We start from the raw sequence: 15,610 nt of genomic DNA on the forward strand, positions 1-15,610 counted from the left end.
CACATCCTGATGGACGGCTTCGATATCACACTAGTTTGCCATGCTGGCAAAAGTGATTCCGTACACCACTATGAGGGCACATCCGTCATTTTCAGATGAGACGACAGTGCTTCAGGTGCATCCTGGGTAGGGGTAGTTTGGTAATTTGTGAAATCCGGTTGCACTTTATGTCATTGTCATTGTTGCAGAACTATAGCGTTGCATCATTGTGGGGTGATTAATCCAAGCATGAAAGGAGGAAAACACCCAAAATCAACGGCCTATAAAAGCCCAAAGTGGCCATCCAAACTCCCTCATTCTCATCGGAAGCTCTTCCATTCCTTTGCTTTTTCTTTCTCCTTTTGAAATTCAGCTATGGCGAGGAGTCTGTCCATTGCATTCCTCTGTATTGCAATGATGTTTGTACTCTCGAAGCAAGACGAGGTTCTCTCTCTCCCTCTCTCTCTCTCTAGGGTTATTTTCGTCATTTCACTTTGTGGTATTGTTGTACGGTTTTCAGACAATCTAAAAACTGGGAGCCCACATAATCAATGATTACTATCATGGTTCGTCATTATTCTAATGCTGATGATTAATAATGCCCATATCATTAGCCAACATTAATCCAACCGTTGATATGGCATAGTTATACCACAATCCAGACCGTTGGAACCGTGGGCCACTATGGATGGATGATAACCCAAAAATTTGGATGGATAAGATGATAGTAACCATCTGATTTTGTGCTTGGAATTCAGACCACTCAATATTTTAGTTGGCCATCAATTGGATGGTTTGGATTGCTTGATTACTTCCATTTTAGAGAGATGGTCCATCAACTAGTTTCTCTACATGTGAGGAGAATGAGTCACCACCATTTTCAAATCATGGGTGAACTATTACATGAGTCTATCCCATCGACCATGCAAAAATTTCAACTGTTCCTATAAGTGGGTCCCACTATTAAAGGTCTTTTAGGTTATGTGTCGATCGGGTCCATCCATCTAGCTGGCCCTACCATAGATGGACTGTGATTCAAACATCACAGCCACTAATCTATCCTGCCCCTCACAATTCTTCAATCTCTCCCTCTGACCATTTGACCATTAATCTTTCTAGACTGGCGCGGAGACACCAGAGGCGCAGCCTACCAACCTTCCTATGGTGAGTACGAGATTACTGTAGTCATGCATTTACTTTTGATTTTTCCAACCGTTGGATATGTATGTTTGGCTGACATTAACATGCTTGGATTATGTAGTATGGAACCACTCAAGGAAGCCTACATCCTCAAGGTGAGAAGCTAATGCTAATTGACGAGTATTAACAGCCGTTGATCTTTGATCCGGTGGTGGACACATGAGTACCGACCATGTGACATAGATGTGGTACTCTACCAATTTAAATGTCGGTGGACTGGAATCCTCTGAAACAGCCAAGTCTGTGGGGTCCACTTTTGATATCTGTAAAATCTACTCGGTCCATCAGATTCCATCCTCAACCTTACATCCTAAGGCCAAAATTCAGCTAGATTCACAACTTAGATAGGCCACACCGTGTGAAATTAGCGGTTGTGATTGCATTTTTACATTATTCCATCAATGGGGACCATATGGTTTTTTAATGTGGATTATCTGGAGAATGTTCGGTGCTGATTTTACATACGCAACATGGTGGTCCACCACGGTCGTAACTTGGTCTGGTGGTCCGCGCATGCCACATCTGCCAATGTGGCATTTGGGTTGAAGAAAAAGACCATTCATCAAGTGGACCCAGCCGTTTATGCTCCATGGCCTGAAAATCAAGGTGGTGCGGTAATCAGATGGCCCACGAGAGTACGATCAATGTGGACCACTGATAATCATTCTTAACCGTCCATGCTTTTTACATATGTGAGGCCTGTTCAATGTCCGGAATAGCCAAATTTCTAGCATATATACCTATCAAGGTGTGGTCCACTTGACGAACGGCTCTGATCTTGTAAATATATCCTCATATTTGTGGTTTACGTGCAGAATGTTCACCGCGGTGCACGGCTAGATGCTCGGCCACTGCATATAAGAAGCCGTGCATGTTCTACTGCCAGAAGTGCTGCGCCAAATGCTTGTGTGTGCCACCCGGCACGTACGGGAACAAGCAGTTCTGCCCTTGCTACAATAACTGGAAGACCAAGAGAGGTGGGCCCAAGTGCCCGTAATTCCAGCCAATCATCATCAGTCCTCCCACGTGCGGATTGGATCATCTTTTGCCACGTGTCATCTCAAGTTCGATGTTGTTTTCCTTAATTAATGAAAGTCTCATTATATGTGTTGTACAATGTTATTAGATAATGGTACACTTACAGCTAACTCATGAAACTGGCACAAGATCTGTGAGATCCGGTCCGTTCATCTGTTTTCCAACAGTGACAATGCGGCACCATGAAAATTAATCCGGTCGAATCATCAGGTGGGCCATGCATGTGCAACAAAAATCGACGGTTTGAATAAATTGAATTACGGTACCCAATCCCACGTGATCAGCAGAACTGGTGATTTTAAGGCGGGGGATGTTCAACAGTGGCTTGCCTGATCAAGGGTCAGGATCTCCTACATGGTGATTATTATCGGCCAGATCTCGCAATGTGTAATTCTCAACCAGTGGATATTGGAGAAGATCATACGCATGTACGCCACGTGTACATGCAACTTGTAGGGGCAGGGCTTCGGACTTCTGTCCATCCGTTCTTTGGCGGATCGTTTTAGGGCATTATATTAAGAATGAAACAGATCCAAATCTTAAGTGGACCATATCATGGAAAACAACGGTGATTAAATACCTACCATTAAAAACATCTTGGGCCACCAAAATGTTTGTTTTTCCATCAAACGTATTGATAATGTCACAAAAACGTGGATGAAGGGACTGCACAAATATCATCTTAGCTTAAGACTTTCGTAGCCCGTAGGAAAATTTTAGTGTTCAATCATCACTATCTTCTTTAAGTGTTGTTCCTCGAAAATTTAGATATGCTTTAGTTTTGAGATCATGATTGATGACTTAAATGTAAGTAAAATACATTAAAGTGGTCTCCGTACAGGAATCCACCCACCTACTGTTATAGTTGGGCACATGACAATTCAACTCGACATACTCTACTCTCAAAGCTTGTTTAAACCTAAATTGATCTGAATTGATTGGGTGAGTTGATTCATATCACGTAGACTTTTTCATATCTGATTACAAACCAAGTCAAATGCAGATCATGCCATGACTCGACTCAAAATCTGACTTAATACTGAACTGATTCAATCGGAAACATGACTGTGGATATAAAATGTTTTAGATATAAGATGTCATGTAACCGATGAAAATACTACAATTCCAGCAGTGCAATTAAGGTCTAAGTTGTGGTTCAGCCCACTCAACCTGAGTTGGTGCCGACTTAACCTGACTCAGTACCTATGATCGGGTTGGACTCAGTCCAGGTTAATCCAGGTAGACCTAGACTTGGATTGGGTCAGGCATACCGGATTCGGTACCAAGTCAGGTCAAGTTTATATTAAGTCTATTTCAAAATTGGGTAGAGTTGGGTTAGCCCTAAGTGGGTCTTACTCGACTCAATGCATAGCTCTAAATTCCTAGTGCCCCCTTTGAGAGTACTCTACCTGGGCAAGTGAATTTTCCATGTACTTGCTATTGGGGGTGTACATTGAGTCAAACCGAGTCGAGTTGGCCTCAGCTTGACTCGCCTCGACCACTGGCGGACCTCAGCTTGAACTCGGCTCGGCTCAGTCCTTGAGCTTGACTGGCCACCTCCACTCGGTTTAGTCAGCAGATCGGGCCAGCTCGAGCTGTGTTCGAGCCAAGATCAAGCCGAGTTTGCCATTGACGCATTTTCACAAACACCTGGACTGCACCTTCAAAATCATTTTGTATGTGAAACAGAAGCAATGGTTTTACATGTATTTTATCAAACACCTTCTAAGCAACATAAAAACTAAGAAAAAAAATATTTGTTTCATGTACATACTTTCATTGCTACCAGCCACACTTCGTTGAGTCATTTTATCAAATACTTGGTGAACAACATCAATGGCAAAGTAATCGAGTCACTGATTGGTTTGATCCGAATTCGATTCGAGTAGAGTCGAGTCGAGCTGGGCCTACTTGAACTCGACTCGAACTCATTTTCGAGCTCAAAAAATCAGTTTGACATGGCTCGAACTCAACTTCAAACCAAGTTGAATAGAGCTTTTTCGAGTCAAGTTGAGTCGAGCCAGCTAACCGAGCTAGCTTGGTTCATGTACACCCCTACTTGCTACTCACAAAGTAGCACACGTGCGTGGAATCCAATATAATCATTGAGGAAACTGTCACACCCCAAACTCGGAAACCGGACTCACAAAATTTTCGATCGCCAAATCCGGTGACGACAGCCTCTGTAGTACCCCATTCTCGGCTCCCAGCGTTCATACGCCAGATTCCGATCCTGGGATCCTACAAGGAGGATTTTCCAATGTACATTTAACTCATAATAAGCATAACCACAAGTTTACCCAAGTCACAAAGGCAACATCATCATCACATATCCACTAATATAAACAATTGAATACAGTGCTGAAAAGGAAATACACATGTCAAAATTCAAAACTTTATAAGTCCGTTATACGCTCCAAGCTCAATGTTGTTGCAACCTGACGCCACCTGCACGCATCTATCGTGCATAAGCTTATAGAAAGCTTAGTGAGTGGTGAAAGTGTGTGCACAAGGTAAGTGCCAAGTAAGCAATATCAGAGTCAGCGGAAGTATTGACAAGTCCATGAGTCATACAATATCAGAGTATACAATGCAAATCAGTTACACAAATGAAGAGTCAAAGCGAGCCAAATATTAGATGCCGAAGATATAATGCCATAAATCATGCAATATCGAAATAAGTGAAAATATACTGATAAGTTTATGAGTGTCATCACCCGTACCAAGGCTATGTGATGTAAGGCATGAATATTAATGGCTATATCAATGCAGAAACATGGCAACCCAAAATGTTAAATGTTGCGGATGCAATGTAATATGCGGTGCGAATGAAATGACCAAGTTGGAGTGAAGTCGGGATGATAGTATGTAGTATCGCAGGCTATGGGGTCCATCACAAGGGACTTTTATCTAAACCAGTCCTATACCTAAATTTGGATAGTCAGACTCAATGTGGTGAACTCCTGATATCAGGTTAGTCGCGCGTCTAACCGAAATCCTGGCCATGCGAAAGTACACGTAACAAATAGTTACGCACTACCAATCCAAGTGGATAGTGAATGAATGAATGAATATGCAATTCCTGCTCAATAAGTCCACATATCAGTACGATTCCTCTTTGGGATCATCACTGAGGTCTAGTACACTCATCACCACCTGCCGCCTCATCAAGTGCACAACTGGGTAAGTGGAAGAGACATCACTATCCGCGGCGCAATACTACGCTCGTCGATCGACCATTCCTCGGTGGTCAAAATCACTTAGCTATGCCTACTCGGACTCAGGGCGAGTAAGGCCACACCCTCCCAACCGACTCATGACACAGTGGGAGACGGGGCCTTCTGGTATTCGGCACTCGGGCCCTCATGTACATACACTCGGTCTCGACGTTGGGCGTTTTGCAAATGTAAAAGGCGATCTTAGGAATTTTTACTCCTGGCATAAGGCCATCTACCTCGGCAACCGACCATGACCGGGGAACGGGCAAACGATTCTGATGGGTCCCATCATGTACTATCCACTGATATGCGACGTGGAGGCGTCCTCGATGTCGCTAGGGCGATTAGAATCTTACAAGCACATAATGGCCACAGCAAGCATTTGAATCATACAATCCAGTCATCACCAATGCCTGCGCAGTACCGTGCGCTCATGTGAGATAACCTCCGCCGTATAAGGAGTCTCATAACATCCGCCCAATGACATGATGCAATGAGTCAACACATCCTCATACAAACATGCGCAGATGATGCGTATGGGCATGTATCATGACCTCGCTTATAGCGGTCTACATAACTCTCCAATGCGGATATCAATACAAGCATCGCAACAACCTCGAATGATGCTGGACATTTAATCCATGACATTTGCCCAAGGTAATGACCCAATAAGCGGTAACAATACAGATGGACATCATGGCCTCGACACCATGGGCCATATTACCAACATTGCCCATGGAGCCTCACTAAGAGCCTTAATACGGACATTACAATGGGCCTCACTCATGGGCCAATATACATCACAGTGGGCCTCACTCATAGGCCTCGAAATATATCACAATGGGCCAGTCCCATGGGCCCATATACATCACAATGGGCTACGACCAATGGGCCTCAATATACAATAAGTGGGCAGCCTCGACAAATGGCCTCGACAATCGAAATCAGCAAATCGGTCACGACAATCGGAATCGATCGATAATCGGAATTGACAAATCGGTCACGTCAATTGGAAATCGGTCACGATAATCGGCCTCGATCCCTAATCAACAATCGGCCACGACAATCGGAATCGGTCAAAAATCAGAATCGACAAATCGGTCACGTCAATCGGTCATGATAAACGGCCTCGATCGCTAATCGGCAATCGGTCAAGTCAATCGGAATCGGCAATCGGTCACGACGATCGAAATCGGTAAATCGGTCACGACAATCTGGCTTGATAATCAGTAGATAAACAAAGTGGGGTCCATAGGTGATCAATCGATCAGCCATATTATAAAGATCGGCACTCAGCCATGGTTATATCAATTAGATAGCATGGAGCCATCCGTCTACGGCGAATGGCGCCCACTTATTTGGGTTAACCCACTAAGAAAATGATGAGAAAGGGCCTAACAAGGCCTAAGGGAAGGTCACAATGTGGACATCCAACCATCATTGCCCATCAATGTGGACATCAAACCAACATTACTCCCAAGGAGTGGCCTACATAAGGAATTCATACACAACATAACGGCCACACATACATCACATTGGGCCTCGCTCAGGGGCCTCACATATATTGCATTAGGTCAATTGAGTGGGCCGCTCAAATGGGCCAAGCCAAATGGGCTGCTTTAAATGGACCGAGTCAAATAGGCAAGGTCAAATGGGCCAAATGTATTTCAAATCGGGCCTACCCTTATGTATTTTGAGATCTGATCTATTCATAATTAGCATAGAGATAGATGAAGTGAAAACCAATTATCCGCTTGGGTGGGGATCACTGTGGCTCTAAAAAAGTTTTAAACGGTGGATGTCACTATACCCCATTATTATTGCAAATGGTGGGGTCCACTTGAATTTTGGATCTCACTCATTTATCCCATGTCATGATATAACATCTCAAATGGTTGGACAGTTTGGATACAACACATGTATCATGGTGGGCCCCACCGTCCAAACAGTGGACTGTGTAGATAAAGCACATACAACATTGGGGCCCACGCTATAGGGATGGATCTCATGCATCCAGAGTGGGTCCCACCATCAGAACAGTTGGGATGTACACGTACATCACGTGGGACCTGCAGAGCCTGAGATGTTCAAAGGAAGAGTAGCTACGTAGCTGCTAAACATGCAGCATTTCTGCAGTTAAAGAAGGCAGTGGTGGGTCCACGTAGGGCCCACCCCAACAAATATAAAATATAATATATTAATATTATATTAAGTACGAGCATACAACCTTTTTGCTGCCTTTAAAAGAAACAGAGGTGGTCCCACGTAGGGCCCACCCTTAAGTATATATATAATGTATGAGTCGGGATCCTCTGTTATCATGTCAACAGGAAATTCCTGTTATCCTAATGGTCTGGCGTCCGAAGCTGTTTTTTTTTTTTTTTAATGTTTTTAGTGAGTGGTGACGTGGGCCAATGAGAATTAGGGTATCGGGAATTCTCTGTTGACCTGATAACAGAGGATCCGGACTCATAATGTATATATCATATGCAATAAAGTAGCTGCAGTAGTGCAGCTTTATTGCATTAAAGAGGGGAGTAAAGGTGGCCCCAGGTAGGGCCCACCCTTCCTAGCTAGCATATGATACTAGGTAATATTATAATATAATATATTAATATTATATTAATAAGATGCAACGCCCAGGCCCGGGATGGCCTGGACATGCACATACATCGAAGGGGGCCCCATACGAACGTGGGTCCCACGCCCAAGGATGATGGACGGCTGGATAAAACATGTACACTAGTGGGGCCCACCGGAATAGATGGATGACGTGGGTGGGTCCCCTGGACCCCACCGTCAGCACACGCCCGTGCCAGTACACATACTCCATGTTAGTCACCCCTGCAGGGATCAATACCAAGACCTCAAGTGTTGAAACGAGGTATCTCCACTCAGTCTGCCAGTTGAGCCATGGGGCTGGGTGTGCACGCGCACCAAGGAGGGGCCCACACGGACCTGGTCCCACTGCCCAGATACGGTGGACGGTTTGGATAGAACACATCTGCCATGGTGTGGCCCCACACGTGGGGTGGAGGGCGAGGATGGGTCCCATGGACCTCACTGTCCATGCACACTCCACTGTTAGCTACTCCCACTCTCAGCTACACTACACTGTCAGTACACCCCACGTCAGTCTACACTTCACTGATAGCCAGCCTATGTACGCTGGATAGTGTGGATTGCACACAGGCATCATGGTGGGTCCCACATGGACGTTTGGATCCAACTAATATTTGTGTTTCCTTTCATCCGGGCCTATGTGACCGTCCGGTCATGCAGGCCCCCAATAGGGATTAAGGTGGCCAAACAGTTGGATGGCATGAGTAAAATACGCTCATCTTAAGTGGGCCATGATCATGGAGAGAGAGAGAGAGAGAGAGAGAGAGAGAGAGAGAGAGAGAGAGAGAGAGAGAGAGAAATCGGGGATAACGGAGGGGCCCCGCCACTACGGGCCCCTCTTGCATACAATCATACATCAAAGTGGGTCCACATATATGGACCCTTAACTCAAAAGAAATGAATGAAAGACAAAATCTAAGATCACCCACCGTCTTCTTCTTGCTCTCTTGGCTTCCTTTGCTCCTTAGCTTCGACCCTAACGGAGGAGATAAAATTTTGATGGTTGAAATGGGAGATGAGAGAGTGGGAAAGTGGGTCACACACAAAGTTCTCTTAGAGATTAGAAAATGCTTGGACGTGTGATCTTTTGGGGTTGCTTGGGAAAAATGGTTTGAGAATGAGAGAGAGAGGGTTGTAAAGAGAGGGAGAGAGAGATGGGTGATAGATGTGGTGAGTGATGGGTGTGTAAGAGCTTTTTTGACTTTTGAGGTAATTTGTGTAAGAAATGTATGGCGTGTATAAGGCTTTATTGACTTATGGGGTTGCTTGGGGATGGGTGTGAGGTGATGTGTACTTGACATGTACTTGACCCTTGATGGGATTGATTGATGGATTGAGGTGACAAGTCGTAGAGATTCTCATGGGTTTTGCAACGCGCGGTGTTTTTCTCGAACTGAACACGGGCCCACATCTCCTGGACAGGGTATCAGATCGGTGTGTAAGACGCGGTGTTGGAACCGCGGCGACGGTGCGGTCACAATGGTAAAAGTCTCGGATCGAGTCAACTTAGGTTTGTAGGACTCGACTTAGGATCGTGCGCAAACGTCGGATAAAGGTCGAAAGTTGCCAGAATTCAACCGAGAGGACCGCAGAAGTTGACGGAACAGTACAAACTAGGATACGGGCCTTAGAAAAACACCACTCTTTCCTATAGAATGGTCCACCTGAGATTTGAATTTGCTTCATTTTTGGGATCATGCCCTAAAATGATACTAAAAAACAAATGAATGGTATGGATATAGAATACATACAGAATACATACATCAAGGTGGGCCCCATGCCAGGGCGGACCTACCCCGATGCTAAAATGGGCCTGAATTTCTGACCTGAACTGATCCAACGGTTCCTAAGTCTTGGCCCAAACGGTTTGTATGGCCTGTGGCCATCCATACACACTATTGGCCCAGTAGGGATGGGCTGTCTACCCTAAAAGGTGATTTACATGAGTTGGATCCAGCCCAAATAGGCCCACTTTCAGCCCAAACACCAAAGCTGACTCATACAAGGAAAGATTCAAGAGACCATTCAGGCACACGTGTTTAAAATCCGTTCACTTATCAGGCATGGCCCACCATGAACATGCCTTGATGTAAACTATCAGGCCAGTAGTACACCCATCTGCGGCTCAAATGCGTTGGAGAAAATGGACGGTTAGAAACAAGATGACCAACGTACACGTGTCGCTCTCATCATAAGTGGAGATTCTTGAATAAGTGGCATGGATCTCCCACATTTGCACTATGTTGGCACGTGTGCTGCGAAGCACCTCTTCAATCTCCTTTGGGCCGAGAGTAGTTGACCTGATGGGCCACACCGTGGATGTACCATGCGTCAAAACACTCCCATATTGGAAGATCCTAGCCACCTGATCTTTGGTCTTTAAGCAGACTGTGAGTCGACTGTCTATCTGCAGGCTGTAAATTGAAAGGTTAGGATCGTCCAATTAAGGAGATTTTGGAGGCATCAACGTCTACAAGTGATCCACTACTTGGGAGGTTTTTGGCTGGTTGCCCATTTTGTGGTCCACCTGGGTTGGTCGATTTTTATATACAGTGGAGCGACCATGCCTTATATGTTGGGTCCGATTTCTGCAACCATTGAATGGACGGTTAAAATCAGCAGCTGGAAGTGACTCTTGCTAGAGGTCGGCATAAGAGTGGGACTCAACCGATGGATGGCTTTAGGTCAATGATTAAATTGTTTACAATAGATTGATATGGACCATCCATTTTCTTATTCCCTGGAACTATCTAAGAAAAATAATTTTTTAAGAGGGAAGGTTAACTGGCCGATAATTCTGGACCTGATGTGATAGTTGTTTTTTTTTTTTTTATAAAGAATAATGAATATGCACGTATGAGAAACTTAGATCATTCAATAGTTACCGTGAAAGGTACATTGGAATTAGAATTAAACAAACAAACATACAAAAAACATAAAAGTTTTTACACGAAAGAACTTTGCAAGAAAAAATAATTGCATAAAATAACAATGAATTCACTATAATAATTAATGTTACAGGATATAGAATAACTTAATGTTTCGAGAATATATCTCAAATGCCACAAAAAACTCTAATTTTAAATTTCTTTTGCTCACAAAGAGCCTTAGCATATTTTCTATATTCTAATTTTAAATTATAAATCTTTAAAAATGATTCAAGTCGAAATAGGTAATAAATTCTACAAATTTGCAAAACCGTACAAGCCAGTTGATAAGAGTTTTGATCGTATCAAGTGACATTAACAACTCATGAATGGAATCGAAGTCACCTTTAATCCGATCGACTTGTACTAAAAAGTTGTCTCACAAGCAAAGGCAAAAAAAAATAAAAAGATCATGATGACATTGAGTAGGCTATCAATAAGAGCAAGTAATCTGTTGATAGCATCAACGGACCCAGTTACTCACAAATTTAAGACATTTAATGGGCTGATTCGGCTCGTTGATACGATGGTCCACACTGTAAATTGGGATGAGAAGATCACCATCCAATCTTTGGCCTTTTTTTACTGGATAGATGTCATGTTCTTCATCATCCATGCTTTTATCTTTCATTTTTGGTTGGCAGCGTCCGGAAAGTGGTAAATTACCAACTGGGATGCCAAGCTGGATGGACTAACCGTCAATAAATGAGCCACTGTCCAAACTATGAAGAAAGAGGGAAGCTATTTGATACTCTGGCAGGGTATGATACTTGATACACAGGAAATCAGAAATTGTACACGTGGCATACATTAATTCAAATTAAAGGATTGTCTATGGAGTCCACTGTTTCTAAATCAAAGATTCAAAATCAAAGTGGTTGAGCAATCCTATCCTTTGATTGTGGATTGTTTGTTGAAAATAGGAGCATTGTGTGTGCTTTTTTAACCGTCCAATGAAAGTCTATCAATCCGATGGTCAGACAATCAAATTGGTTCATGATACATCTAAATTGGGCCCATAATTTGAACATCCAGCTTAAATTAGTTGCATTCATCAATGCGGTTTCTGAGTAATTTGAAGTGCCTGTGTATCATCCATCACACTCTGCAAGAGTATCAAAGTTTTTGTCCATAAAAAACCACTCTAGGATATTTTTGGGCGGGAAGTTATTTGATAATCTAGCAGCCCATGACCCTTAATAAATAGACACTCAGAAATTGCATATAGAGCATGAGGTTTCTCAAATTAAACAGTCTAAATTGTGGGGCCCACTGTCATGAAATCACAGACCAAAAATTCAGATTGGTTCAACAATCTTAACTTATTCATTGAACTAATTCCATTGGATTTTTCCATTTTAACCTTCTTATGATATCCACGCATGCAAGTTTTTAAGTAATTCCTGATTATCTACATATCATCCATAATTTGGACAGTCTAGATTGAATTAATTGTACCCAATTTGTGTTAGTTCTAAGTAATTCTTAAGTGCCCGCGTATCATCTAAGGCACTCTATTAGAGTATTAAAGTTCCTACTTTTTCCAATACAATGGTCCCACCACATACTGTCTATAATTTGAAGAGGCTAGTTTGAATTAATGGCACCCTATCAAGTGCCTTGTGCATCATCCATCATGCAAGTTTTATGTAATTCCCAAGTACCTTTGTATGCAAGTTCCAAGTAATTCTTAAGTGCCCGTGTATCATCCATCATGCTTTGTCAGAGTATTAAAGTTTCTACATTTTTTTTTTTTTACGCCCAACATAGAAAATTGTTCCTATCATATCAATGTATGAGTTTTCAATACAATGGTCCCACTACTGTCTGTCCATATTTTGGAGAGTCCAGTTTGAAATAATGGCACCCTATGTGTGCAAGTTCTAAGTAATTCCTAAGTGCCTTGTGTGTCATCCAACATGCAAGTTTTAAGTAATTCCCAAGTGACTGCATGTGTAAGTTCCAAGTAATTCTTAAGTGCATGTGTATCATCCATCATTCTCTATCAAAGTATAAAAGTTTCTACCATTTTTTAATCGTTCACTATAGAAAATTGTTTCTATCAAATCAATGATATGGATTTTCAATACAATGGTCTTACAACTTCCTGTCCGTAATTTGGAGTCTCTTTTGAATTAATGGCAGCCTATGTGTGCAAGTTCTAAGTAATTCCTAAGTGCCTTGTGCATCATCCATCATGCAAGTTTTATGTAATTCTCAAGTGTTCTAAGTAATTCCCATGTGTCTTGTGCATCATCGATTATGCAAGTTTTATGTAATTCCCAATTGCCTGCATATGCAAGTTCTAAGTAATTCTTAAGCACATGCATATCATCCATCATACTCTATTAGAGTATTAAACTTTTTTTTTTTTTTTTTTTTTTGTCACTTTCACCCGAGAAAATTGTTCCTATCAAATCAATGGTATGGATTTTCAATACAATGCTCGCACTACTTCCTATCCATAATTTGAAGAGGCTAGTTAGATTTAATGGCCCCCTATGTGAGCAAGTAATTCCTAAGTGCCTTGTGTATCATCCATCATGCAAGTTTTATGTAATTTCCAAGTGCCTGCGTATGTGAGTTCTAAGTATTTCCTGATTATCTAGTTTCAATAAAATATATCCAATGTATATAAGCTCCACCTGTGTATCATTCATCACACTTTGCCAGAGTATTAGAGGTTCTCTCTTTTCGAGCACCCACTATAGAAAATTGTTCCCATCAAATCAACAGTCTAGATTTTCAATTCGATAGTCCCTTTACCTCTTATCAATAATTTGGACAGTCCCGTGTATGCAAGATTTAAGCAATTCCTAAGTACTTGCATGACTAACTAAATGGCTGTATGGTGTCCATCATTCAAGTTCTAAGCAATTTCTAGGTACCTGCATACGCAAGTTTTAAGTAAATCCTAAGCGCCCGCATCCATAATTTGGTCAGTCAACTTTGAATTAATTGTAACCTATGTATGCAATTTCTAAATAATTTCTAAGTGCCCATGTATCATCCATCACACTTTGCAAGAGTTGCGAAGTATCTCTCTCGTATCTCTCTCTTTTTTTCACCATCCATGCCATGGTAGAAATCATAAATCGTTCCTTTCAAATAGATTTACATGACTGTTTATGTGTGCCGTTACATAACTGATTCTAGGTCCTGGGGCCCATCAAATGAATGGCTGAATTTTGTAATATGCCCATGCATGCATTGACACATTTTAGTACAAGTGGGCCCATGAGCCACTGGCCCGGCTCGGCCATGTGATGGAAGGAAATATCACCATCCAAACTTTGGCTCTATTTTTCACTGTTACTTTTTTTTTTTTTTTAAATAATTTTATTTATTGTGTCCTTTTTCTTTTCAGGTTGGCAGTCTTTGAAGAGTGATAATTTACCAACCATCTATTCCACTGTCCAAATTACAAAGGCCTGTTTGGATTACCAATTATTTCATTTTCATCTAATAAGTATTGTAATTTATGATTATTACATTTTTATGGTGCATTACGATTGTAGTTCATAATGGAAGCAAGTTATCTGATACTCTGACTAGGCATGAGACTTGATACACGGCCAATTATAGATTCTTTACCTAGCATACATAAATTTAAATGAAAGGATAAATTGAGGAGTCCAATATTTGTGGATCAAAGTTTGAAAATCAAATGGGTTAATTAAGTAATCCCATCCTCTGATTGCAGACACTTTCTTAGAAATAGGACCATTTTGTTTCTTTAACTGTCCAATGAACATTAGTTAGATGATCGATAATATAGCTATTTCTTGATGAAACGTCTAAATTAGGACCCATCATTTGAACAGCCAATTTGGATTAGATACATCATTACTGAGTAATTTCTAAGTGCCTGTGTATCATCTATCACAGTCCATCAGAATTTTGTCTGTAAAAAGAAAAAATTATTAAAATAGACACTGCCTTTTAGGGTAATTATTTTTCTCGCCGGTGAGAAACATTGCCACGGAAGAGGATTTTTAGGATACAGACGGATGGATATACCCCTCGGGTTCAGGTAAAAAGCAGGTGAAAAAGGAGGATTAATTTCATCCGAAATAGGTTATCTGTACAAATAGGAATCTACTTTGGTTATCTATGTTTGTGGTCAGTCGGGCCGATAAGGTAGGTAAATGGTGGTGCCTAAAGTAAAAAATTACCCCTTTAAAAAACCATTCTGATATTTTTGGGGCGGGTAGTTATTTGATGATCTGGCAGCACATGGTGCTTAATGCACAGGCACTCAGAAATGGGATACAGGGCATAGGGCGTCTCAAACTAAACCCACTAAATTGTGGGGCCCACAGTCATGAAGTCAAAGACCAGAAAATCAGATTTGGTTTAACAATATTAACCTCTGATTTTTCAAGACCGTCCGATTTTTTTCATTTTTAACGTTCCAATAACGTCCATCAATCCGATAGTTAATGATCAAATAAGTGTAATTTTTGGCTTACCATATATCTAAACTTGGGGCCATAATTTGGACAGTCTAGTTTGAATTAATTGTACCTTACGTATGCAAGTTATATGCCTCCCTATCATCCATCACATTCTGCCAGAGTATCAGACTCCCTCTCATTTTTAAGCATCCACTGCAAAAATTCGTTC

General features: G+C 41.8%; 1 protein-coding gene across 1 annotated transcript; it reads left to right on the forward strand.

Moving 5' to 3' along the window:
• The first annotated feature begins 266 nt into the window (after positions 1–266).
• LOC131250822 (protein GAST1) lies at positions 267–2,293 on the forward strand. Its single transcript, XM_058251162.1, has 4 exons — positions 267–423; positions 1,099–1,143; positions 1,241–1,274; positions 1,995–2,293. Exons 1-4 carry the CDS (start codon positions 355–357, stop codon positions 2,174–2,176), a joined length of 330 nt encoding a protein of 109 aa, XP_058107145.1. The 5' UTR covers positions 267–354; the 3' UTR covers positions 2,177–2,293.
• Positions 2,294–15,610: the final 13,317 nt, after the last annotated feature.

Source organism: Magnolia sinica, chromosome 7 (assembly GCF_029962835.1).
Source record: "Magnolia sinica isolate HGM2019 chromosome 7, MsV1, whole genome shotgun sequence".
Taxonomy (NCBI): Eukaryota; Viridiplantae; Streptophyta; class Magnoliopsida; order Magnoliales; family Magnoliaceae; genus Magnolia; species Magnolia sinica.